Raw genomic sequence first — 27,922 nt, 5'->3', positions numbered from 1 at the left:
CGCTACTTTCCAACCATGGTGCACGAGGAACTATTGAATGTCCACAACAATTGCCATGAGCACTCACAAGCAAAACCTCCGAGACTCCCTCCCAGCTACCCAAAAACCTTCTCCCTCCAGTGCGAGACACCACCCTGAAGAGCAAAAAGTATCAAATTCAGCAGTTTTGCCACACAGTCCTCTGCTGTCATAGTACAAAGCTGATTCTTCACCAACATTAATCAATGCAGTAACAGTAACTTTTTTTTTTTTTTCAGAACAGGTAGAATAGAACAGACACTAGGAAAAAAAAAAACCAATTTTTATTCAGTTGAAAAGAAGTCATTTACTCAATCACATTAACTATGCTAAAAATGATTTTTTTTTTTTTCTGACTACACCAGCAGTTAAATATTTTCAGCACCAATTCAGGACACATTAGTGACATTTATCACAACAGGTCTATTTCTTAATGTAGAAGGACATACTAACTTCAGTAGCTGCTACTGGGAAAGGAGTAAGCAGAAAACTGCCCTTTCTTTCCAAATACTTATCAGTGAGAGTAGCAACTTCTAGAAATAAATAACTGCCAAATTATCTCCCAAATCTTTAAATCGATCTTTTAAAAATAGAGTTAAAATAGATATCTTAATATGAGCTATCATAGATCTTATTTTTTATGTGCTGAGTACTCAAAAATGTGAGTAGTTGAGCAAGCATCCAGTACATAACTTTTTAAAATAGTTCTTCCCTCCCCACAGTATCAATCCCATTTTTTAATCCAAGTCATGCTGGTTAGATCCCTCTCTCTAGTGACTTCCCAGTAAACACCACGCTGTTTGATATCGCTAGGATATGTTGCCATTCTATGAGTGAAAGAAATGAGTGACCTGGTGAAATACCACCAACTCACATCAACAGAAAATTCATCCAGTCATTGGCTTGTTATCTCCGAGCATCAAACAAACGCTAAGCTTTAATTTTTAAAAGCTTTTGTGGTCTTCCTCTTGCTGGGTCAGTTCAGAAGGTCATCACTGAAGGCAGAACTGATGAAGGCAAAGAAACCAAAAAGCAGCAGATAGTACTGTCTCTCTGTCCTTTTAAACAAATCAAGTTCGCACAAAACAAAAGGAGACAAGGTTAAAATGAAGTTTATTAGTTTTTTTGGTTTTTTTAAGCTTTTTTTTATATAAAACTGTTTGTGAAACAGCTATTTTATTCCCATGGCAGAGTGACCCCTGAAAGATGCACTAACCCCTTTCTTAAGGCCTTAACAAGAAAAACTATGATTTTTTTTTTGTTGTTGTTGTTCTTTAAATCCAAATGTTTTAAAATTACATAATTTACAAAAAAAAAAAAGCCACCCCAAATAACCATATAGTGTAGGCTGTTACACTGACATTCCCTCTTCCTTCCTTAGGAAAAGCAAAACATAAAATAAAGGGCTAAGTGGATTCTCAAAATCAGTTTGAAGACAGATTGACTCCACCAAGATTCAGACTTTCTTTCTAGTTCCCCAATCTGGCAGGTAAACCAGGTCTTCCTCTCACCTGCCTTCCAAACTGAAGGCAGCTTCTTGGAATGATTTGGGGGTGCATGCTGTTGCCACAAAGGCCAGATACTCCTTTCCCCCGCGTGGTACAGATGTTCCCACATGAACAAGGTGTAGGGGATCTAGGAAGCAGCGGCTACCTCTCACTTCATGACCTAAGAGTCTTCCGATGTTTTTCTAGGCTCCACTATTAATATATAGTGTTTCTCAAAAATGAGAACGTCCCTACCCCGCATACACAAGTACTGACACCCCATCCCTTACAACCATTCAAGCCTTCCTCCCACACCCTACAAACAATTTATTATGATTTTATTTGCCTTTTAAAATTGAACTGCCTTGGATGTTGTGAGAAAGAAACAAGAGGAAGGGAGACAAGTCCTGTCTGGAGTACTCCCAGTTCCCGCTGCTCTTTCCCACAAAATGTTAGGCTCCATGAGCCTCGCTCTGATTTTGGACTTAATATTTACTTTAGCTACAGTTTTCTTTTTTAATTTATATGGATTTTTGTTAATTTTACTCAAAAGCATCAAAAGGGATATAGCGCACCTTTCATTTAAAACAAAGTCTTTCAAGACTAAAAAATAGATCTTTATATATATATATATTTATCCCTCCCTCTTTAATTCCCCCCACTTGTTTCCTTTTTCCCCCTCCCCTTCCCACTGTCACTATGGAGATTGTGTCCATGGAAACAGCTGGTTCAGACTCCTTGGTCAGATTCTGTGATGTCATCAGTCTTGAGTGTGATGTAAGAATTTATGAAGGAAGTGCTGGCATTGGCAGGCACGTCGAGAGGGGGCATGGCTGCACAGTGGGAGAGATTCCATTCAGTCACGAATGTCCACCGCTTTTTATCTCAACAGCCTAACCTGAAAAACAAAGGGAAACAGCAATATTGGAATTGTTCCTTCCCTCCGTCTGCCAACACGCCCTCCAGGCTTTGGAAAAACCCACTCAGCAGCCTACCACAGCAGCAACACCAAGAGCTCTTTAGTTTTGTGGTCTAAAAATGAATGGAAGCACAACGGTGACCAGTTCACAAAAGCAAATCCACATGATAAAAAGTGTTAGTTTAGCAACCAGCAGAAAAGGTAGAGGAGGTCCAGGATGACAGGACGATCTGTGCCACGACAACAGCATGGCACTCTTGCAAAACTACCTCCAGCAGCCAGAAAGGAGTTCATTTGCCTCATGTTTGCTCCCCATGTTAACTATGAAAACTGGAAACACAGAAGCTAAGCATATTCAAACGCGATGACAGCTTCTGGGATGCCACGCTGCCCCTCAGGAACAGGGCCCAAGTATTTTCACAAAGGTCACCACGCTACCATCAATATGTAGCGGATAGTGGAATTGGTATCAAAATAACTAGAGTCCAGCTGCAGGAAACAAATTTAGGAAATGGCTAGATTTCACAAGCTAAAGGTAAAGCTGCAGTTAAACTAATTGGAGGTCGGGTAATATTTCTTTCTGTTGCTTTTTTGTTCTAATTGCCAGATTATGGTGGTGGTGACAGTTCACGGAAGGTCTAAGCTCGCGATGCCTTTCAAGACAAATGTGGCAATATCAAAGTGCTTGGCACGCTCATTCTTCCTGTCTGGAAATTCTCTGAGGTGAGAAAATTAGGCTCAGTTCAAAAGAGAAACTGCAGACAAATTGAAAATTTCATTTCTCTAAGCCATGATTCTCATTTTTAATCTGCACAGTCGCGAAAGCAAAGCTTGAAATAATATATTCCTTTCTTCCCTTCTCCCACAACACAAGTGAGCCCAGAAGCAATTTGTTTATTTAGTAAGGTTAACCCTTTGAAATAAATCCCTCCCCACCAGCTAGGGAACTTGGGAAAAGGAAAAATGCTCGCAACATAAGCAACACATACGGAAAGCAGTTAACGGCATTAGAGGTGTGCCTGGGAAGGAAGTAACACCCGTGTTAATTCATAGCTGGCAATTACACTCCAGGAACCCTAAGTGAGATACAGAAGTCTATGCTGTTCTGATTATCAGCATAGCAATTAGATTACACCCCAGCAAGCCTACCTCTTGGTTACAAATATCCTCTCATACAGAGGTGCTAGGCTAAAAGCAAAGAAAGAGTCAGGCAAGTACATATGAAAAAACAGACAGGTAAGCCACGCAGCTACAGCTAAAGAGGAAAGGAGGGAGGTTCCTAGAGAGTTGAGGCAGCTGACCTTTGTAGTATTCATTACTGTGCAACTGTGAGCCCTTGCTGAAGGAGTGTCAGGGCCGTGTTGCTGTCTCTGGCTCCTGTACAACTGCAGCTTGCCCATGCCTGGAATCGGTCCAGAGCATTAGGCACTGCCTCAGGGAGGAAACAGGCTCACCGCACAGATAGAGTCCTTCCCCGTTCCTGGACAAGATCCAGAGCACCAGACTCACTCTCACAGTCACTCTCCAGATCTGGATTTGATCCAAATGTTCTAGAGGCAACTGGCTCACACAGAGAGAAGCAACAGAGACAGAATACACTGACTTGCCTGGATGTTATCCAACACACAGGATTTTTCTTAACTTGCTGGGCCTAGGAGTGAACCAGGACTAAAACAGCCCAGTGATCTAACACCCGAGTGCCCATTCTACCTTACATTAGGGCCAGCACATGGACAGCTCCTGTACTACCTGCACTGCTACAGAAGTCCTCTAAACTTATTTTATTACCACAGTAATGTAGCTTTAAAAAAAAAAAAAATTGGTTCTTTTAAATTTGCATGGTTTTTATTTTGGAATTCAAGGTCAGGTTGGAGAACTTAATTTTCAAGACATTTTCAGCAACAAAAAAGAGAGGCTAAATAGGACCTTCAGATAAGAACTACTTGAGGCAGAAGTGGATTTGGAAAGAAATGATGCCTTAGAGAGATGTCTAGAGCACACAGTGAACACAGTACAGAGATTCCACAGCCTGTAAGGTCTTAGGCCAATACATTCCTATGATACATAAAAAAAAAAGAGTTAGTACTAGACAATAATGCAGGAAACAAAGCTGTGTAAAGGTCTCTGGGATATAGTAATGTTCATCAGCACCTTAAAGAAATGGCCCAAAAATTCATCACTGAGAAGACTTCTCTAATGTTAAACAATTGCAACAGACACCCTGGCTGTGAGACCATCATCCTGTTTTAACATTATGAATTACATTGCTTTTTACGCTTTAAGCAAAAGAGAAAAGCTTAAAAGAATCCCAATGACCTTTACCATGGAAGGAAAAAGTTACTCAAATAACTAACTTTAAATACTGCTTACATAGTAACTGTTTTAACAACACTCCAAAGTCAAGAAAGAATGTTAAAAATGAAAAATCACATAACACAGCAGAGCTAAACCAAGTCAGCAGTCACAGTGTTTATATGAAACACTACCTGTCTTCTGCTACTGCACTAAAAACCAGAATTCTCTGATTAATCTCTCATCCTTCACAGAAAACACCACTAAAAGCACTTCACAATTACTTAACTCGAGAAACAGGTAAGATTTTAAGGTAAGGGAGGTGCCTGGGAAGCAAGGGAACAGCAGTGAGGGAAGGGGATTGCTATAATCAGCTCAGAGAACAGGCATGAAAGAGCAACTTCACCCGCATGATTGCAAGAAAAAGAGAAGCATCTAGCTTGAGTAAGAAATGCAACTGAGCAGTGAAATGAAGGCAAGAGACCTTCCTGGGCTGCACTTTATGGGAAAGGGTGCCAGTAAGTATTAATCTGAAACCAAACACTTATTTCATTTAGACTTCCCTGTTGCCACCAAATGGCAATGCACTTGGTGGAAATGAAATAAGAAATCCCAATCTCATCCCACTCCCTGGGCGCTAACTCCCACCTTTGCGCTACTCCCTCCTTGCACCAGGATATTTGCCCAGCCACACGGCAAACCAGATCAGGAAAATTACCCAACTCAGATGCTAACGTAACAAAATGTAGCCTCAGACAAATTGAATTCCCCACCAAGTTCACACACAGCTGTATGAATGCTAGGACTAGACAAAGGAGGAGGCAGGAAGGAAGAGCAGCGGGGGACTTGGGGCACAAGAGCACAACTGCTGCTTTCCACAGCACTGCTGGCTTACGGCAAATACAGCCCACCCTGGACCCAGAGCGCGGGGAGGTAAGGGACCAGAGTAAACACTACAAGCTTACGAAATTGTGGCCGCTTGTGGATATAGTTCCACCTTCTGTCACCCAGGTCTGTTTGCAAAATAGAGGAAAATGCTGGTCTGAAAGGAATGTAATGAGCTCCTGATAAGATTAATTTACTCTTCCATTTCCAGAAAAAAAGATATTCAAGATTACAATAATCTTGAACTCATCGGTATTATTAATTCTTCGTTGCATACAAAATTAAGAGACTTTGCTTAATTATTTTATTTATTTATATGGAAGCTTACTGTTAACTACTCAGACTTATGGGGAAAAAAAAAAACAAACTTTCAGATCCTTACGGACACGATCATGGCAACATGAAAGCAGATTTCTGCCACTGCTTTAGCTGGGAGAGTAATTGGGCAGTTGTAACAGCTAACAAACTTTGCCTGCTGTGGATATAAAAAAAAAAAAGTGAAGTCACTAGCCTGAACAGAATGGTAGCGGGGAGGGGGGAACCAAAACCACCAAACAGTTATTACAAATTTTCTGAATATACACCAGAGCACCTTGATTTCTGATAGAAGTGGGGAAGGCACTGGAGGTAAGGAGCCACAGAAGGCAGCAGGTGGGAACTGGAAACTCTCCCCAACTCACCTGTGCTTGCTTTTATTTCCATTCCCAGGAGTACACTTCCCCCCTCACCCCCGCTCCGACTGCTCTGTGCTGAGGCTGCCTTTCACCATCTTGTTCTGCAAGGAGGGAAGAGAGCAAGGAAGGAGGGGCTGACGAACCAGCAAGCCAAAATGAGGAGGAAAAAGAAAATGAGGGAGAAAAGGAAGACAGGGGTAGGGAAAGTGAACACACAGAAAAGTGAGAGAGAGAAAGAGAAGTCAGTATTGGAACCAGACATAGATTTTTCAGACAGAGTTTTCCCTGGGACAAAAGCAGGTAATTCCACAAAAGTAAAGAGTTTGGAATACGAAAGCCTGGTTAATTTTAAGAAACACAGCATATAACACAAAAAGGTAGAACAAGCTGAGAAACATCACTTAAAATTGCCCCACAGATGGCTTAAGAAAATCTAAGACAGCAGTGACACCAAAAGGTGAGGTACCCCATCCCCTTTATTTATATCCTCCTCAGTGCCTCAGCATCCTCATCAGTTCTGTGGTGACAACACTTGCTGTGATGCAGACACGCAGCTAGTTGGATTTGTGAGAGGAAGCTTGAAAAGATCATTAGTTTTCAGACAGCGTTTTCCCTGTGATAAAAGCTGCTATTTTGCAAAAGTAGCACATTCAGGACATGGATGGTTGAAGCATCAATGCTGACAGAAGGAAATGGGAAAGCTCACTGGGGAGTGCAGGGAAAGACAGGACCAGTCCCTCTGGACTTGGCTTGCTTATGCCTGAAGTGTCAAGTGCAGTTAATGAGGCAAGAAGCACCTTTGCTCTCTGGGAGCCACTTATTATGATGAGGTATATTTACCGATGCGAGGCAAGGACTGAAAAAGGGTAAGAGGCACTATGCTGGGGGGGACTTACTCAGTGTTAGCAGATTTATAAAGTTAGTTCTTCCAACCCATTAAGTACAGAAGAATGAGGTATTATACAGCTACTAATTAGCTACTAATGTTAAACTGGTGTTACCTAAAAGTACAGTTTTAAATGGTCTAATCTAAAGTCTTTCTTCCTCTCAATTGCTCATGTTCATATAATGCAAAAAATTGATGCAATTTGTTCTCCAGTCATTCTAGAGCAACGGTTTTCAACCTTCCTGTTCCTGCCTCGCAACCGGCTGAACTCCCCTTTCCAGCCACTACAATGGAAGGAGCAGAGTGATCCTATAATCTGCCCTGCAGAAGAATTTGGAACAAACCAGTAATGATGAGTGAACCACAGGGCAAGGGAAAGTCCCACCTAAGCAAAGAAAACTCTCCTTGACTTTAAACAAATGATTAATGTCTTTACTAAGCAAAAGCCAACAAACTTCAGTGTCAAAGAAAGGCTGCTGGTGTTGAATTTCCATTTTCGACACAACACAGAAAATGATCTGCAGTGGGACAGTTTTGAATAAAATTCAAAATCTTATTGCCTCATGAAGTACCTTTATCAACTTAATTGTCAGTTTTCCCCCTCTCATCCCCTAAGATTAGAAAACAATGTGCCTGCTCAATATCTTCTCCAGAAGGCTTGATTCTGTAAAATGTTTGTTTCCTTTCACAGTTTGAGCACCATCACTGGAAGTATTCATATACAGCAGCAGTGACGCAAGCCAGCTACGAAGAGCTTTAACACTATGTTTCCCTGTAACACCTCAGGCAATCGGCAGCAAAAGTAAAACAGCCTTCAAAGACGTAACCTTCTTATTCTCTTTAGTCAAGCATCCAAAGTTGGGCAGAAGGCAGCACTTAGGCAGTTGCATTCCCCAGTAAGGGGTACTCATCCTTCCCATTTTTGTTTGGCAAGATCTGCAGGTTTGTGTAGCATTAAACGCATCAGTTTAAGCTTGCTGTACATTTTCAACATTATTAATTGTGCAGAATAATTATTTTTTTTTCATACGATAAAAAGTAGGCCAGTTTTGGGTTAACAGCCTGAACGGCCCCAGATTGTTCCAGCACATTTTAAATACGTGTGTATAAATACATCATACTGCGGTAGAACATCCAGAAAGGAACATGAGACTAATTCTTGTATGTTTACAAAAGACAGATTAAAGATAATCTGTGAAGACAAAAGACCACCAGATGTCAGTCTAATTCCTGGCAGAGAAGAGATCTGCAGACAAGGACTAAATGGAGACTAATCCCTGCTAGAAAGTAACACAATCCTTCCCTATTATCATTTACTTTCCAGCATACACCATCCACACTCCTGCACAATTCCTGTTGTACCCAACTGGCCACAGGAATAGCCGTTTTTCTGGATAATTCTGAGCATTTAAAACTGGTGGACTGGCATCCACAGCCCCCCAGAGATGTATCCTCCCTTACTGGCTGGGAGGGGTATTCCCAGCGCTGTATCACATTGCTTATACACACAAGTGAGTTTGTACTGTCTGCTTTGTCCCCTCTTTCCATACAAACACCACTGTGTTTGCAGGCTCCAGGGACATTCAGTTAAGGATGCCCAAACCCTAGGCAGAAGCAGCATGCTGAATCCATCACCGAAAACTGTAAACAATGATAGGTCTTCTGAAGAGTCAAAAGATCTAAAGAACAAGATAAATTGCAGGCTGAGCGGCAGGACTCAGTCTAGTTATTACCACTGAATGAGAACAAGGTGTTTCAGGTTCATGTAGTTTAAATGTTTAAAAAAAAAAACGGCTTGAAATTTTTCTGTGAGCCATTTTGTTTCCTCCTTGCATCCTCAGTAAATCCAAGGAGAAGGCTCACCAGTTTCAAGGTAGCACTCAAACAGAAACAGTGAGTAGTGTACTGATTCTATCACAGAAGACAGGAAATGAAGCTGGGTTTTCTAAAGAGTCATCAAGGATGTAAAGAACAACTGGACAGGGCAAAAACTTAATTTATCTTCTTAAACTCTCTGTATTCTTCTCAAGTTGATGTTTGCCCCTAGAATATACCACAAGCACATATCACAGAAGAATTAATCTAAAAGCATCTCTGACTACAGATGTTATCCAGGTATAAAATTACTAACCCAAATTTAGATACCAGAAGAGGGCAGCAAAAAACAGGTCTAATGCAGGAGATGACTCTTACCTTGTGCTTGGGGCACCTCACTGAGAAATTATCTTCGTTTAGTAAACAATCTAGAGGAGCAGAAGACAGCAATTGATTACTTTTTTTTTAATAAAATCAACATGAATAATATATCACATGTATTCATTTTGCCTCATAGGTATATATTTTTCATTCCAAGATCTCTTACAAGCACACTAGCTTATTAGCTGATTCATCCTTTCCACCCTCAAAGCTCTAGCAAATTAAATTATTAAACTCCCAAAGCCACAATGTTGCCTGGATTACTAAGCCAAGTCCAAGCAGGAACCACACTGGCAAATCTACAAAGCCTGTATCCCAACCCCTTTCAGCTATTCCAGTCTTCCTGGAATAAGGAAGCACAAGGAAGACGGACACATTCAACCAATCTGAACAGACTTCATAGGAAAAATTGTTGTCTTTCATCCTTACCCCAAGGCCCTGCCAACATCAGGGGGAGAAGGGGTGTGTGTCTCTAGGTATGGGTGTATATGACAGTTTATTTGCAATCCCAAATCCTGGTGATCAGTTTACACTTTGACACTATGTCTGGTAGTCAGGTCACTCATGTTGCTCTTGGATCTGCTTCCATGACTCGTATATGTGAAGCTTCTATGATCTAAGAAATAGTTTAATTAATGATTTAAACCTATTACAGAAAGTGGGGCACCTATGTAGAACTGCTTATTTAGGAACAAAGTAACCAATACTGTCATTTAAAGAGCATTTCTTCAGTGGCATTGCCAGCGTAAGCGTTGCTTCCCCTCTCACCCTCCCTCCCAGATGATGCCTGTAAGGGACACCAAGTCAGCAGCTCCCTGAACTTCAGTGCTATGCCGACACGAGGAGCATTGCTGGCCAGTTCTCTGCCTTCCATTTACCTTGTATTTCACCCTTACAGCCAAGTCAAAAAGCAAAAGCACTCCCCTGAGATAATTCAGTTGCCTCCCCTGGGGATCCTGAACTGCAGGGCCACCTCTCAGCCTGCCCAGACTCCTGACATTGTTCTCTCTAGTTGCTTCATGCACTGAAGGCAGGCTGACGAAGCACCATATCGCCACCTCAGTAGACCAGAGCAACATCACCACCCTCAGCGCGACTGACATAGTGAGATTCAGTAAGGGGCTCGTGACCTCCGTCTGCTCCAACCTACCCAAATAGCTAGCAAGTAAGGAAGCACAATGGTAAATAAAATGTGCTAATTTAAAACGCTCTTAAGTATGTTGCATAACCAGTGCTACCTGCTGTTTCAATCTGCTGGAAGAGTTTAGCAGACAGCAGGAGACTGCAACTAAAGCTTGAGGGAAAAGCTTTCTAGACACCCAAGCTTTGGCAGAGCATCCCTCTGCTATGAAATGCTTATGTTTCAGCATGAATGCCTCTGGCCTGAATCAAAGGGAAACAGCATGCAATAGGCTAAGTTACTCGAGAGATTTTAGCAAAGGGAAGTAAAACCCTCAAATCCTGCCACATATAACAATTTCAAATGCAGTATTAGCAAGTAACAGGAAATAAATAAAATGTCTCATTACAAGGGCAGGAATTGTACATTTAGACTACAGCATGAATTATCACTGCATAATACAGCAATCATCAAAGATACACAGAGCAACCATCAAAAGCATACACAGTATGTTAGTTTCTTCTTTCTTGGAAGCCCAAAATCGGTAATGAATGCACTTCCCTAGCTAGTACATCAGAAGGGAAGATGATAACAAGGATCAGAAAGAACTGTCAGAAACCTTGTATCTCATGCCTGATCCATGTATGGAGCTCAATTTCTCCCTAAGGCCGGCATTTTTGTCGCAAATACTAATAGTAGATCCAATTAATAGCAATTTTTTTTTGTTTCTTTTAAGGGACAACTATGAAAAATTTCATCAGCTCACTGTAGAAAATCAGCTGAATACCAATAAGGCAAAAATCATTCTTCATTACAAAGCTGGCTGGGATTTCAGTTAGCAGTTCCAAGTATTTTATCTCGCAGATTACAATTCATCATGAAGTCACCAGACACATAGCTATGATCAGCTCACTGTGGCAGAAGGGAAAAAAGAGCCGAGTCTCATCCTTGTTTGTACAGATTTCTTCTCCATAAAGTAGTCAGGGAAAACCTAAAACACTTTTAATAGAAGCAATTATTCTTCTGTAAGCTTCACACTTTGTCTCATTCTCTGTGTCTGCCTGTTACTCATCTTTAATGATACTTGTGAAGACACAGGATTTCTGTTCTCTGAAAATTCATTTTACTTTGCTGCTAGTTTTTTCCTAATTTACAGTCAAAAATCTTTTCTATGTGAAACTGCCTATGATACACGTTGTGGGGACAAGCGTGCTGCAACAATCAGGATCTGACTCCAGGTGGGGAGGAACAAGCAGAGGGAGAGGATACAAAATTTCAGAAAACAAAGATCTTGTTTCCATGGAGACGTCCCTAGGACTAAGTTATCTTGAGACATCAGAGGCTCTTCATAAATTTGGACAGATGAAAGCCAAGCACAGACAATGTTAACCACAGTCATTTCCATATAAAAATTACTTAAGTGGCTCTACTGATCTTGATTTTTATGCAAATGGCTAAGAGGAGTTCAGCTCTCTTGTGCGCTATGTTGCCAAATACTGTTTTCTACAAAAGGAGGTTAAAAGGAAGGCTGAATTAGGCTATATAAAAGCACCCATATGTACAAACCGGTAGCTTATGAAGTCACAAGCGATGCATAGCGTCCAGTTAGCAACAGCGATGTAAAAGCTGGCTCCTCACCAGGATGGGACTGGAAATCCACCATCAGGGCAAAAGTCAGAGCCCGGGTCGCGCCGCAGGGCCAGCCTTCAGCGCTACAAGTAACTGAAGCCATTCTGAGACATTCCACCCTCCAGATCTCCACCAGAAATGTACGGCCTCTCAAATGAGGCACAGTTAACTGACAGGGTACTAACTTCTAACCTACACCAACGCAAAGGTAAAAACACGCTCCAGCTCACAGTGCAACTGCCTAGGAGTTTGACATGTATACTTCAGCTCAACTAAGGCATGGTCACTTCCAGGGATGCTACAGTAACTCAGTCACCAAGTGTTTATGACTTGACATACCCTTAAAAACAAAACAAAACACCACCACCACTCCAGCAAGTGTTTTCTGTTTTTTTTTTTTTAAAGGTACAAACCCAGTCATATATATTCCAGAAGTCTGAGAGCACTTGTAAATGTCAACACAAACTCCAGATCCGTCCCAGATCCTCAACAAAGCAAGGTGGCACCATCCTTCAAGGCAGGATGGCTGACTTCAAATTAAACTACCACAGAGCTCAAGAAACTGGAGAAATATCTGTATCTGATTCACCACAGGAAAGACAGCAGCACTGCATAACCAATAAAAAGGGTTTATTGGCAGACAGCAGGCTGAGGAAAGAGAAAAGAATGCTGACTTGCTTCTCAAGGAAGTCTACATTTTCTGCTTAGGTATAAAAGCAAATCAAGTCTTATTCCACAGAGTTTGGTTATTTATTTTACATGGATTTATGGGAAGAGCAGCTATAGATTGAGACAGCTTGATTACATCCACAGATAAAACCAACTGCAAACAAGGTGTTCTGGTTTTAAGTGAGGGGGGGCCTAAGGTGGCAGCTTCTGTAGGAAACTGCTAGAAGTTGCTCCTCTTTGTTCAGTGGACTTGGCCGGGCCTAGGGTGGACCAAGGCCTAGCCAATTGGTAACAGAATGTCCCGTGATAATGCCTCTGTGATAACGTATTTAAGAAGGGGAAAATAGGAAAAAAAAAAAAAAAGAGAGAGAAAAGAAGATGTGAAGAAGCTGAGCAGGGGGCAGAGAGGGGGAGGCGCGAGCCTCATGGGCCTTGCAGGCCTCACCCTCTGGCCTCCCGCCAGGCAGCCAACTGGGCCCCACTCAGCCTGGCCCAGCTGCAAGAAGTAGAGAGGAGATGAGAAGTGAATAAGATGTAAAAAAGATCCTGAGAGGCGTCTGCCAGCCTGTTGTAAAGAATTTTTCTTCTGAGAGGAACGGCTGCAGACGCCAAGGTCAGTTCAGAAGGAGGGGGAGGAGTAATGCGGCTCCTGGCCAAGATTCCCCTACAGCCTGTGGTGACAACCATGGTGGAGCAGGTTGTCCCCCTGCAGCCCATGGAGGTCCACGGAGGGGCAGAGATCCACCTGCAGCCCATGGAAGACCCCACGCCGGGGCAGGTGGAGGCCTGAAGGCAGCTGCGGCCTGTGGAGGGCCCGCTGGGACAGCTGTTCTGGAGGGACTGCACCCTGTGGAAGAGATGACCCACGCCGGAGCAGGTTCATGAAGGACTGTGGCCCGTGGGAGGGACTCCATGAAGGAGCAGGGGAGAAATGCGAGGAGTTCTTCCCCCGACGATGAAGCAACAGCCTAAAACAACGCGTGATGATCTGACCACAACCCCCATTCCCTCTTCCCCTCTGTGCCGCTCGGGGAGGGGAAGGTAGTAGAGATAATGTTAAGCCCGGGAAGAGGGAGAGGTGGGGGGAGGTTATCTTGTTCCTTGTCTCATTCTCCTGCTAGTTTTAGAAATAAATGAGTATTTTTCCCCAAGTTGAGTCTGTTTTGCCCATGACGGTAACTTTAGGGATTTCTCCCCATCCTTATCTCAAACCTCGAGCTGTTTTTTTTTTTTCCTTATATCATCTCCCCCTATTCTCTCGGAGGGTGGGGGGAGTGAGAGAGAGAGAGACTGCGCAGTCTGGTCCCAATTGGGGCTGAACTATGACACGAGGTCTTTTACTGTCACACCATCAGGCTGAAATTTTGAATGCTGAGAATCTACTTCAAGCTGGGCTCTTTTATTTGTTTTGGTTGAAAACTTCAGCTAAAGCAGCCCAACAATTTCCTTAAAACTCTTTCTTGGAAAAAAAGTTATTCTGCTCATGTTAAACATCCCAGCAAATTTTCTCTGAAAAGCTCTAACATACCCTGATTTTCAGTAGGACCTGAATTTTAGCTAAGGCATGCCCTTGCCAGTTTGCCACAAAATCAGAAAATACAACTCTTTGAAAGGACAAATGCAGATTTTAATCTGCACATCCTCAGGAGAGGCTTATTACATTTTCATGGCTAGGTCCTTTGAAAATTCCACCAAATATACTCTTGTTTGGGGATGAGCAGGTCTTTCCTGTAAGTGAACCCCTGGCCTCAGATTTAGGCACCAGACTCAAAAGCACTGAAGCTGTCAGGGGACATTTCTAAGGCTCAGGCAGCCTGAAGGAAGAAGGTGACCATTTCAAAATTGCAAAATGGGAAGCACTAGTCCAGAAGGCAGCAGAAGTTAAAACATTACTGAGAAAGGCAATCTGGAACTGGAGAAAGAGTGGAGGCTAGCAGGATCAGGAGACCAGTGCTAAGTAGAAGTTAAGAGCAGGGAATTAAGGATGAGTGCCAGCAGTACACTAAGACTAAATCAGGATTAATTCAGCCAGAAGACTAAGAACGAGTGGGATAAGGCACAAAAGGTGAAACATAGAAGATCAAGGGCAATAAACAAGAAAAAACAGGGACTAGCAGGGTTAAGTGTGACAAGGAGCTAAGTCAGGAGCACTAAACAGGAGTAAGAAGCCCAGAGAGTTAAAATAGAGCTAGAAGTAAGAAAGGAGAGGAGCAGATGATGTAAGAGCAGAGAGGAGGAAGCCAGAATGACAGCTAGAAAGCTGCGAAAAGGAAAAGTCAGAAAGAAGAAGGGAGAATTGGGTCTTACGAAGAGACTGGAATAAGAAATTTGAGAAGAGGAACCTCAGACCACCTAGACAAAAAGCTTGTGGCTGGTATGAAGAGCTAGAGTGGAGAGCATATCAGACACATACAGATTGAAGAGGAAGAAACAGAAAGGCAAATGTATAAAGAAACAGAGAGAAGTCTTTGTTCTCTCTAAATCATAGTCTTCCCTGGAGTGAAACCAGAGATTCACCAGTTTTACCGACTCTTCTGCTATTACTTAAATATGTTTGTGAAACTCACACCCCAACTATCCCATCTCCATGCAGTTCTTGCAATTTATTACTGTCGTATTACTCAAAGGAGGGAAATTAGCTTGGAATGGTGCACTCTGACAGATGGCCACATGACAATGTGATGTCTCATAACAAAATTAAAAGAAAATGAACTGAGCATAGCCTTGGAACTTGAACACAAAAAACTACTTGAAAAAAAAAAAACCTCAAAGGTTGCAAAGTCAAGACAAACGCGAGGAAAAGTTAATTTTAATGTAGCTCACTTCTGCATGTTATATGGTACACATATTATATTACATTTAATATGGACTAAATAGTATGATTATATACTGGGTATATAATGGTTCAGGACACTGCCTCTTCCGTGCATGACACAGAACTGCTCTTGGGAATCAGTCACGACTGATCAGCGTATTTGTCATGTGGAGGATTCTACCGCATTCGCTGAAGTGGAGTAGAGTTAATGAGGAAGGTATATCTGAAGATAAAGGACGGTATCTTAATTTTTATACCTGTGTTTAGAACATAGAAAATGCTACGTACTGTACCTAGTAACAAAGAATTCAAATCAAGCACCTTAAACTATTGGGAACATTCATTAGAATTTATTTGTTTTTTCATGGTATTGAAAAGGGCAGGTGACAAACCGGAAAAAAATTACTAAACACAGTATGAATGCAAATCTGGTGATTCTCTCTCTCAAATGTACTGCAAATAAAAAGTTTATTAATACTCACGAAACTGTTAAGCATGACAGAGACCAACATCACAGAAAATTCCACAGTTCCAGTTTCACAATTGGGATGGAATTGTACACAATAAATAAAATACAGAATCAGTGAGGGCAACATATGTTCATGAATGAGTACTCTTTCATCCTACAGTTGAGGCAGGGCCTTATGGAAAAATGTCAGTCTCTAATAAGGCAATTACTATAAGATACATTCAGAAGAGACCAGAATTAAATGTACATGGACATCCTAATTTCCAGCAATTTTTCGAGTGTGTGATCTTTTGCAACCTGAATAATATTTCTTTAACACCTTATTTAATGTAAAACCAAGGATTCTCCACCTATACTCTGGTACTAGAACTATTCCACTGCAATATTAATTTCATTTAAAATATCTCTATTAGAATAAAATGTGGTGTTCCAACAGGGTGGGGTTTCACAGTGAGAGGTACAATGCAGTCATTCAGAAATGAGCGTACCTACTTCAAATACTGTAACATTTGAAAACCAGCATAAAATACGTGGTGAAACAAGTGGGCTGCTGTGGAAGTGGGGTAACAAACAGGAAGCTTGCAATGATTTGCCAGTCAAGAGTTGTAATCCTGATTCCTTACCTGTTTGTTACCAGACTAAATATTGTATGATAGGTGAAGTGAGTTAGAGAGGACTGGAACAGTGGGACACTATTCATTCAGAGCTGGGATTTTTAACCCAAGAATAAAGTTTATCTCCATGAAAAACTTTCACTATTGTACAAAAAATGCCAAGTCACCACCCCAGGCTCATAGTTGGAGATAATTTAAAACTCACAGTAATTTTTATAATTCGTTACGACACAGCTTAAGTAACATTCCTTTCTACCCTCCCCTTCAGTCTCAAGGGTGAGACCTTTCAGAGAGCTGCACAATCCAAACCTTTTGCTCTGTTTTAATTTCCAGACTGCTAATAACAACATTTTAATTATGCTTTTCTCCTGCAACCAGCTGTCCTGTCTTTTATATAATCTGTGTTCATATGAGGGGGGCAATTAATCTCTAAAGGCAAGTGCACACACACAACTCCCATCTCTTCCTCTGATCACTGAATAAAAGGAGCAAACTCCCTAAACGCGTAACATCCAAACCATTAGCTTGTCCAATGATGAAAACTGGACCTACTCAAAAGACTGGCTGAAATGCTTCTAAGGAGGCAGAAGGAAGGTTGTGCTGCAGGTGGTACTGATGATTCTACAAACACATCGCACTTGAAATAATTAATATGCCTATCCATAGGAGTGTAACTCTGAAAGAGGAAATATTTGCACCCTTTTAATAAAGAGTTTCTATTTTTCACAAGAAAAGACTGGTCAGTTCTTATATTGCAGCCAAATTTCAGTCACTGGAGCTGCATCCCCACCAGACGAGGCTTTTTTCTGCACTTTCAGGTAGATCCTTTTTCATTGCAAGTTCCACCTTGTCCCAACACGTTATTCTACACTGTTTGTCTGATACCATTTCTCACCATTCATATTGTAAAGTACCTTGCAGTTTAGTGTCATACTTTTTGAATAAACATGAAATACATATCTAGGATGTCATTTGTTCTTACCTGCATCGATGGCACATGGGTAATGGTATCGGAAGGAGCAGCCTTTGTTGTAGCAGCCTAAGGTGGCTCCCGGTTCCTGGCAATGGGAACATTTCTGAAAGGGAAACCAAGAAACGGTAATGAACACTGCAATCATCTTGCCAAATACCTGTATTTTCCTGGGAATTTTATCAACCGTGTCTCAACACAAATTTCTCAAATATCACGATGTTAGACTGTATCTTTACACACCATACAAAGGCAGGCCATTTTCATAGGCAACAACACAAGCTCTTTCAAACAACAAACTGTGCTAACCAGGCAAGAGATACCAAATGCTCAAATCAACCATCCAGAAAGAACTTGAAACATTTCTCAAATCTATTTCACTGGCCCATGCTTCAGTACCTGACAATGACATCAGTGTTAAAATTGGAAGAAAGTAGCTTTTTTTTAAATCTACAGCAGCTTTAAAATGAGAATTAGCATGACAAAGAATGATTTAGAAGACATCATTAGCGTAAAAGTAATTTGGTTACATCATTTTCATTATCACTAGCAGTCCAAGAAGACCAAGGTCAAGTGGAACATTTTTTTCACAGGTGATCAAAAAAGGTTTACTGAGAGCAAGAGAAGATGCTGTCAAGGGAATATACCTCACCGTCACAGAAATGGCACATCTCCAAAAGAAACGCCTGCAGTGCTAGAAAGATGCTCACACATTTATTTTCAAAGTAGTAAGATTCATCTGATGACCGCATTCGATTTTAATTACTTAAATCCTATTATCTTAACTGGTCAGTGACGTATTTAACCATATTATCAGACAGATGTGAATGCAGCAGAATGAAAGCCGCTCACCCATTTACTTCATCCTGAATGACTTAAGGAAGCAGGCCCATCATGCATCTCATTCAGAAAGCAACTTTATTTCTTTAATATACACAGTAAGTTATTTTAATTAACTAATCTAACATTCTGATGAAAGCTGATTTCTGACAGGCTGATATTTTTCCCTTCTAAAAAGAAAACAAGACATATCTGGCAGAAACTACTGAAGGCTAAGAGACCACTACTATTTAAAAATTAAACCACAAATAGACTACTGACAGAAAAGATGACCTACAATAACTTTTGAGTCGCAATTAAGAAACACAAGAATTTTGGTTTTGCTGATAAACACAACAAACCAGACAATAAGGCCTTGTGTAACTGGTACAATTCACCTTGAGTTCAGGCTGTCAGAAGTTGCCTTTGGTCATTGACCGCACCCAGAGAGATGAGGACATGATCTAAAACCTCTTTTTCTATTGGAAAACCTAGTGTCGAACTATCCGCACTCTATTAACACTATCAGCAAGCTACACCTGTACAGCACACAGAACAGATGTGCTTGAACCAGCAGTGCACCTGGCACCGGACAAAAGCACTTTTTTTTTTTACCGTATGGGGAGGCTCATATGCCGAAATGCCCACATGAGCTAGACCACACTTCTTCACATCCTTGAATAACATACATACAGCAGTGGTGGTTTGCAGAATAGATATGGCCAAAGGCAATAGCCACAGTGAAGTTCCTTGCTCTGCAGAGTAAACAGGGTTTTGATTACAATATTTAAAAAAACCGCTGAGAATATCTGACAGTCATTGCTCTTCCTACTATTCTGTGCTATGCAGAGATGACTATAGTTTGTGTTTAAATGACTGAATGAGGATGAAAGCAAAACTAGCTCCAGCCATGAACCAGGTGGCCCTCTTCAAATCAAAGCAGACGCAACTAACAGGAAAGCTTGTGAGATGTCAGTTCTCATGACATCTACAACTGCAGTCTTCAATACTGCCTTCTCTTTTCAGTTACGCCAAAGCATCCTCAGCCTGATCTTCAGCACTCCCGATTAAACTGTGTCTATCTTCCAAGCAGTGAATGTGTATCATGACAAAGTAATGCAGTATTTACAATGTAAGAAAAGCGTCCCCAAGGCCTAGAAAGAGACACTCAAGCAGCTTATTTTTGCCTGTCAGAACACAAATGCTAGTTTTCAAAGGCAGCGGGGGGGGGGGGGGGGAGGGGAAACAAAACAAAACAAAACCAAACATCTAAACCAACATTTAAATGCACACCAAAACGTATGGACCTCTAGCCAGACTGCAATGTAATTCATTCTCTCATGGGAGTAAAACCAAGTTTCATGTACAGAAAGTGTATTTTCCTGGCTACGAAGTCAACTGTAGAAGAATATTATGTACTGGCAATAGTCCCAGATTCATCCATGCCAAGTATTCACAAAGTGCAGCTCGAGGAGCACTGGACCAGAGCTCCTTTACCTGTATGCTTTATTCTCACTTTTAGATGTGGCTGAGTGAAATTAACTATTCGAACAGGACAGAATTCAAATTTACTATTCTTTTTGAACACAGATATGAATTTCTAGTTTTGTTCCTCAGAGGCGTTCTGCCCTCCCCGCTTTATATAGGCTTTGAAGTACCATCACACTGTTGAAACAGAAGAGGTCATTCTTCCCTGGAACGCTGTGTCCTGTACAGAGCAGTCAATAAGAGCATAAGAACTACAGCAGCAGAGATTAAACTGCAGCTGTGTAAAATATTTCTTAAAACTAAAAAGGCATGTCTTAAATGAGTGTGCTGTACGATACAACTGAAAACAAGAAGACCCCTAGCAACATTTTTGATACTTTTCCAAATGTTAATTTAGTCTTTGAACTTATTCTTTGTTGCATCTAGTGTGGCTCATCTTGCTTCTCTGAAACCTGCAGCAGAAACACGACATGCATTTTGACAAACTTCAAGTGCGCCTGCAGCGCTCAGCTGAGAAAGGGTACAGAACACTTTCAAATTGATTGTAGTTAGGACTGATTAGACAAGAAAAGTGGGTAGTTAAGATGCCAGAGCATGAGTATCAAGCCTTCATTTCCCTTTTTTTCAGTCTGCCAGACCAACTAGATTATTACCAAGGTTACCTGCAGCTACGCCCACAACAGCGATTCCCCAGTGGACTACAATACCATTGACTGCTCAAGGCAGAGATCATCTGCTGCTGCTGGCTCCCCTGCTGCTGAACAAGTCTCCATTCTGGCAGATGCTTCTGCTTTTCACAAGCCACTGACAGTCTAATGGCCCCATTTCTTCTACCTCCTGGGACCCCCCGACCATCTGCTTCTTTCAGGGGAAGCTGGGGGAACCACATACACAATAACCACTCTTTTCTTTCGAGTTCTTCCTTCTTGACACACCAGAGTGACTGAACAAAGCAGACACCCTACAAAGCTGTACAGTTCCAAAACAACATACAAATCTATCACTTAATCTTTGAAAGAGACTATCATCACGTACTGCCACGTGGTTTCCAAATATAACCAGGTGTTTCTAGAAAGACAGAACAAAGTGATTTAAAAATTTCTGGATGGCCTCAGTCTTCTTTGCTGCTCCTTAAAAGACAAAACGATGCATAGCTCCTGCTAGTACATTCTGTGGCTTTGGTCAGAACCCTTATTCTTATATATTTATGTTTCAGAACAAAAAGAAAATAAAAGATGTACACTACAACTAGAAAACGTTTTAAAACCAAAATAAGATCACAGTACTTCATACAAGAAATGTGTGAATTTGGCATAATGACGACTAATCATTCTCTTTGGCCCATGAGCAAATTTTCACCCCAACTCCACCATCCTGCAGCCATTCACCAGCAGATGGTAGCAGCCTGCTTGTCACTTGTAAAGGAATTATTGCATTCTTAGCCAGGGAAACAGCACTCAAGCTCTCATGGGAAGAGAAATTCCTTTTGCTCAGTAAGCAGCCTGCTTAACCTCCCCTGCTTGAAACAGCTGAAGGCTGGTACTTGGAGCGTGCTCCCAATGGGAGGTGCCAATGGATAATAATCATTGCCAGGCATCTAATCAACTCCTGGTTTAAATTAAAGGAAAAAAAAAGAATTAAAAAAAAAAAAGACCACACAGCAAAGATTGATTTGGAGGTCCTATCTCCACAATTCATCTCTGGCCACAAGGCACATATATCTCACTTAGAATAGTCTGGAGAGACTGAAAAGTGCCATTTAGAAGAGACACACCATCCCTTGAACTAAATTATCAATAGTATTAAAGCCAGATACATTGTCTCTACTCTCCATGCTATTAGCAGCCCATTTCTTCCTCGCTACAGCTCATCATTCTCTGCCTACCAAAACAAAGTACCACCCCACCTGGAAGTGTGAACAGTAGGGGTACAGCTACCACAGCTGCAGCAAAGATGTTCCAATTCTTTAAAAATACTAAAACACACACTAGCTACACTTCTTTTGCTTTAAGGTGTTGGGTTTTTTTTGTTGTTGTTTTTTTTTTTTCCTGCAATTTGTATTCCTTCATTACTAGAAGATTAAACTCTTCTGACAGCACACTGCTCTAAATGTAACAGGGGTGTGTTTTTTGGATACCTTTTTTTGTCTCCCTCAGATTTGTACCCAACTCCACATAGGTGTTATAACACAAACGTCCTGAGCTACCTACCTTCCTCCTCCCAAACAAGCACAAGCTCTTGGGATTGTGAAAAGAAGTGCCCCAAGCTGCTCAAGTAAAACACACCTTAACTTTTCCCTTTGGCTCTGTGCTGGCAGAGATAATGTCTTTGTCTAGGAGTATTGGAATCCCACAGTGGACAGGGTTTGGCTGGTGGGAGGATGGGATCTGCTGGATGAGCCCTTCCAACATATTCTGGGCAGCAGCAGAACCAGTTGCTTAGAAGCAGAAATGAATTGCTTCTGCCTAACACAAATAGAAGGCATTTTCAGATGATTCCTCCACTGTTTTCCTTGTGGAACAATTACCAAAGCAGTTTAAGCAAGGATGTTCACAACAGATGCAACCGTATCATGTTTTCTACTGCCTGTAATCCAAAGAGTCTTTTCTTGACGACTGGTTGCTTCTTTCAGATTGCTCACTTGCGCCCCACACTCAGGCCTCATTCTAACTTCCTCTCTTCTAAGCACAACTTTTTCCCTTGCTTTCTGTTTTCTTCCCTTTTCCTTAGCTTTCTAGGTATCTCTTTGTTTTAAATCTTTCTTGCATATCAGTGTCAAGAATGCACAAATGGAATAAAAAGGAAAGCAACAACCGAAGGTCACCAAAAAAGAAAAGCAAGCATAAAAATAAAATATGTGGCATTAATACAGGTACACGTCTTCACTTTACATGTTATATGCATTTTTCATACTCTCTCCTTCATCTGCTTAAATTATAAGCTTTTAGGAAAATAATTGCTTCTGTATAATTGCACTGCACAAATGCAGATGTAAGATAATGAGGATTTCAGAGTCAGCTGCAATATTAGGAAGGAGGGCCTTCTGACTATTTCTGATTAAACAGTTGGCAGGCTAGGCAGCAGCTCAGATTTAATATCCAGGCGAAAGGGCAACAGAAGCAGCAGGCAGCTGCATTCTCTTTCCTGGAAAGTGGGATGCAGAGGGACAACTTACTCCAACAAGCTATAAGAATAACAAAAAACAAAACAAAACAAAAATTGTACTGTTTGCTACAGGAGAAAGGAATAAGGGATTTTGGAAGACTGTGGCAAAAAGAGATTGAGATGAAAAAAGAGAGGATGGGCAGAGATTTTTAGGAAATAGGAGAGTAAAACAGCACTTTCACTCTGATATGCAGATACTGGTTAATGAAAAAATTTGTTTATGTGACTGGGGCTAGAGATAACCAGCACTGAAGGACACAGAATTGCTAGTTTCCACTTCCTATCAAGCAATTTAAGCTCTCCAAAAACCAGGCACAGGAGATCAGAAAAATGAACCCCACAATTAAAAAGATAATAATACTTGCATTACTAAAAGGTATCTCTTGCCAATGATGATATACTCCTGTAGCAACCAAATCAAGTATTAATAAAATAAAATAATAACTAAAGTAAAATTGGGCAGCTAACTTCAATTCAAGAAACTAAGGACAAATTTAGATCCCATGATTTCACCGAACAGTCAAATCAATGATCTAGAAGATGCTATACTAGTAACGCTGCATTAGGAAACACGGTAAAAAGTCAGAACTGCAGTGCTGCACAGGCTGCTGAAGCACAAAGGGAAGCTGCAGCTCAAAATGGACGGCATGGAAAAAGAAACAGAATACAAGAGCTGAAAAATGTCTTAAAAAAAGATAAATCCTATTCAATACAAACAAAACTGATTAAAGTACAACAGAAACGCTTTAAATGAAGAACAGAGCATTCTATTTCCTTCAACTCAAAGCAAAAAGAGAAAGTAACAAGAGCAGAAGTAAATTGTTAGTTTTGACAAGGAATAGTTTGCCAGCAAAAATGTCTAAGGTCCTATTGCAGACACTTAAGCCATTCAACTGTACTAACAGAGACTCTCAAAAAGGGGGGTGAACAAAAAGGTGTGAAAACCTGCAAAGTCCGCAAAATGATCCAAAGTAGTCAGATCTCAAACCGATGGTAAAGAGCTGCAAAAAGGTCTTACTATCTCTCATCTCAAAACGGAGATGAAAATTAATGTTGTTAAGTACAAAATTATACACGTGGGGAAAATATTTTCACGTATGCATATACATGATGACAGACTCTAAATTAGCTTTTACTACTCATGGGAAGGTATTAGTAGTCAGCCTGGACAGAAACATCATGCAATCCCTGCAATCGCAAAAGACAGCCAGAACATAAGAAGTTCTTGGGAAAAGAAATCGATAATGTAACCCAGATCTTCATTATGTCTATGTATTACTCTTGTAGTATCCTGACATCTCGAATATTGTGTGCGATTCTGGTCATCTTATCTGTTGTATTCCTTGATTGATAAGAAAAAAAAAAAAAAAATAAACAGACCACAGAGACAACTTGCAACATAAAGGGCTTCCATGTGAGAAAAGACTTAAGTCTTTTGGAAAAAGAGACTGAGATCTACAAAATAAAAAATAGTGTGCACTAAAGGAATGACTCAGCCCTTTCCAAGAAGGAAGAGCAAATAACACGTTTAAATTTAAACTAAACCTGGGTGTTTTGTTTTTTTTTTTCACAAAACAAATAATTAAACTATAAAAGTCATTGCCAAAGACTGCTGCATTGGTCAAAAAATAAGTGAGTTCAAAAAAGAGATTAGACAAATTCATCAAGGATAGGTATGCCAGGTATGCCACTGACTGTTAAACACAGTGATGTGAAAGAAACTACTCTAAAGCTGTGACTGTGACACTCTGTACACGCCTGGTTTACTGCACATCTCCAAAGACAACTGCTCCCGGTTGTTGCTGGAGACGGGACACTGCAACAAAACGTACTTTTGCACCTGCCTGGAATGGCAGTTCTTTTGTAGACCAAGAGATTTGACTATGATATTCCACAATGAACAACAAAAAAAATCCCATTAAAAAGAATGCAAACACCTAGACATCATACTGTCGGGTTACAAGTTTTTAAGACTCTTCAATCTTACCTCCATAACAGGAAGGCTGAGCTAAACTGTAACACTACATAAAAATGTTGAAATTTGATCTAAGCGATAAATTCATGTTCACTACTCACACAAGCCTAAGTGTTTCATTCACTCAGTGGAGTGGTCAAAGGCTTAAATGTGCACGAACACGCGCTAGTAGATGAGACTGGTGAAAAGCTGAGAAAGTCATGGAAGAGGATGAACCTTCCCCGCCGCTCAAACAACGGAAGGAGGAAGAAAAAAAAAAACAAATGAAGTAAGAACCAAGCATAACTGAACCATAATAGAAGCTAGATACCTCAAGACTAAACTGATGGTTAACTAGAACAGATTTAGCAAAAATAATGAAAAATAGTAACTTTAAATAGTAATGAAAAAGGATGTTTCATTTCAAATTAAACAGTCGAAGGACACATCTTGGTAGCTATTTCTTCTTCTAAAAAAAAAAATTAAAATAATATATAGACTATCAAGTCCAAGACGAAAAGAGGTGCGTAAATCTTTTTTCCTTCAATGACAAAGAGCCACCCTGAATGAGAAATATTTCAGACAGCCACTTATAAGTATAGGGATTTGAATTTGCTAAAGTATGCAAGTCTAGCAGCAAAAATTACACAGTTTATGTTATCTTGGCTATTCATTTGGGGAATTAAACGTGCAACAATAAGTGCAATTTAGTTACGAAAAGGTCTGAAAGATAGAAGAGCAGACTTAAAAGAGGAAAAAGAAATTTAAATTTTCAAGCAGTGATTATGTGATAAGGACATACAGTTATGGGAACAGCACAGTCAGCAAGAGAGAGCATTTACTCCAGTTGGATTTTCTGCCTGCACGAGATTTCTCTCCCGACCATCTTGGGTACTGATTACAGAAAATATCCAAATATGTCCTGAATTTCTATTTGGCACAAGGTCTACTGAGTGCACTATAAAACAACAGTATGCAGTTGCCTTAAAACAAAGCAACATCACCACCACAAGGGAAGAGGTTTTGGATAAATTAAATAATTACCAAAAGTTCCCCCTGTAAAGCAATATCTTTGAATATCAATGACTAGAATGACAAAAAAAAAAAAGAAAAAAACTGACATAAATGAGAAAATGCAATAAACTCAAGTAATCTGTTTTTTAAGAGGTAAACTGCATAATGGAGTCATTTTTTTCTTAGTTGAAGAAAAAAAAGGAGATGATACTTAGTATTTACCAAAAGGCTCAAAGGAAAAAAAGGTCTCGTTCATTAAGGACACAATCATGATGTTACTAGTGGCAGTGGATTCAACAGAAACAAAGCCTTTGTAAAGGCTTAAAAGTAAGGAAATGCTTTTGAGCTAGGCAAAGTGTAAACGGAAAAGATTTTGACAAGATATTAAATACCTATGCATCCTGGCAGGAAAAAGGGTGCAGCACAAAGCCACCTCTGCCAACAACTCGAAGAGTTGTGACACTGGACAGAAATAAACCATTTGTCATTACTGGTAATAACCTGTGCAAGCCTTTGTCATAAACAGAGGCCCACTGTGCAAGACACTTCAGTAATACAGAACAAAGCCTTGGTGGATGCAAAAGGATGAAACAGGAATGGTGAGACTGAGCCAGCAGCGTTGGGCAGAGTCCATCACAGCAGCAAGCTAAGCATATCCAATTGTTCAGCAGAAATGCCAGACAAGAAGGGCTTTGAAAAAATGCATGAAGGAAAACAAAGATAAATGCACACGGTTTTGAGAATCTTTATTTAGGAAATTATAAAATTAGCCAGGATGCACTGATTTGAAATAGATCAATAAGTTCTTGAAACTGAAAGAAGAAAAAACAGCAGGATGAATGCAGATAAAATAATGATAAGTAAACTATGTTTGAAGAATAAGAAAAGAGGAAGTCAGTAGATCAATGTGAAAGAAGCAGGTATGTGAAAATTATAGTTCAGGGGAAAAAAAAAATTGTAATAGTATTCCAAATGGACATTTACTCATGAATAAGAATACAAATTCTTAAATTAAGGTCTAAAGAGTTGCTCCTATTGTGGAGTCAAAATATATTTCACTGCAAGTAAGGACAGGTGAAAAAGATAAAATGCTCCATCTTACTGGAAAATGAACCACTTGTCTCTCTAGACAGAGTAGCAAATAAAAATACTATTCAATACTGTTAAAGACAGAAGGATGAGAAGATGACAGCTCCTACAAAGGTTGCTGAAGCAGTAGTTGGTGGCAGAGCTATAATAAGGAGTAGTAAAGTACACACAAGCTGTCCTGAGGTGGCTGCTGCTACCACTCAGGAAAAGCAGCTGAAGATGAGTAACAGCAGGTGAAATTAATCCAAGAGAAGAGGTAAGGGTGTAATGATTGCAGAAGGAGAAATGCCTGTGAGTCAGTACATTTCTCTTTAGGGATAAGCTGTCAAGTAACGGATCAGTGAAAAGGATGACAGGAATAAATAATCAATCACGTTTGAGGAAAATGAAACAAATTAGTAAAACACATTGATGAAATGACCTCAGATACAGAGGAGGTGCTCTATGTAAAATCATGTTTGCTGGCCAAAAATTTCAACGGGTATAAGGAAGAATATGTTATTTCACTATTCAACAACCATCAGGAAAAAACCTACAAACCATAATGATATATGTGCTACTTAAACTGCCTGTTACAATAACACCTACTTTTCACGAATTCTAAACTGAGTTGCCAGACACACACGACACAGGAAAACTTTGTATGAGCTAGCAGCAGTTTAGAAGCAGCAGCAAATGTAAACAGCAGCACAAGTCCAAGGCTGGATGGCATTCCAGCTGGATATCACAAAGCAGCTGACGTAGTGGCAG

General features: G+C 40.6%; 1 protein-coding gene across 8 annotated transcripts in view; it reads right to left on the bottom strand.

Annotated features, from left to right (window-relative positions):
• Positions 1–1,114: 1,114 nt before the first annotated feature.
• TCF20 (transcription factor 20) overlaps positions 1,115–27,922 on the bottom strand; it is a 132,026-nt gene continuing 105,218 nt past the window's right edge. For 4 of the 8 annotated variants that reach the window (XM_086751854.1, XM_086751913.1, XM_086751873.1 and 1 more), the window contains 4 exons: positions 17,656–17,749; positions 9,355–9,404; positions 6,282–6,409; positions 1,115–2,403 (listed from right to left, as the gene is read on the bottom strand). In XM_086751854.1, coding sequence (XP_086607980.1) covers positions 6,326–6,409; positions 9,355–9,404; positions 17,656–17,749 — 228 coding nt within the window. In that variant the 3' untranslated portion in view covers positions 1,115–2,403; positions 6,282–6,325. Of the gene's footprint in view, positions 2,404–6,281; positions 6,410–9,354; positions 9,405–9,794; positions 9,974–17,655; positions 17,750–27,922 lie in introns of those variants that run through there. The other 4 variants (XM_086751881.1, XM_086751897.1, XM_086751904.1 and 1 more) reach the window with 4 other exon arrangements.

Source organism: Chlamydotis macqueenii, chromosome 1, assembly GCF_036417535.1.
Source record: "Chlamydotis macqueenii isolate bChlMac1 chromosome 1, bChlMac1.mat, whole genome shotgun sequence".
Taxonomy (NCBI): Eukaryota; Metazoa; Chordata; class Aves; order Otidiformes; family Otididae; genus Chlamydotis; species Chlamydotis macqueenii.
Note: the sequence above shows the minus strand (reverse complement) of the source record. Positions and strands in the feature narration are given on the sequence as shown.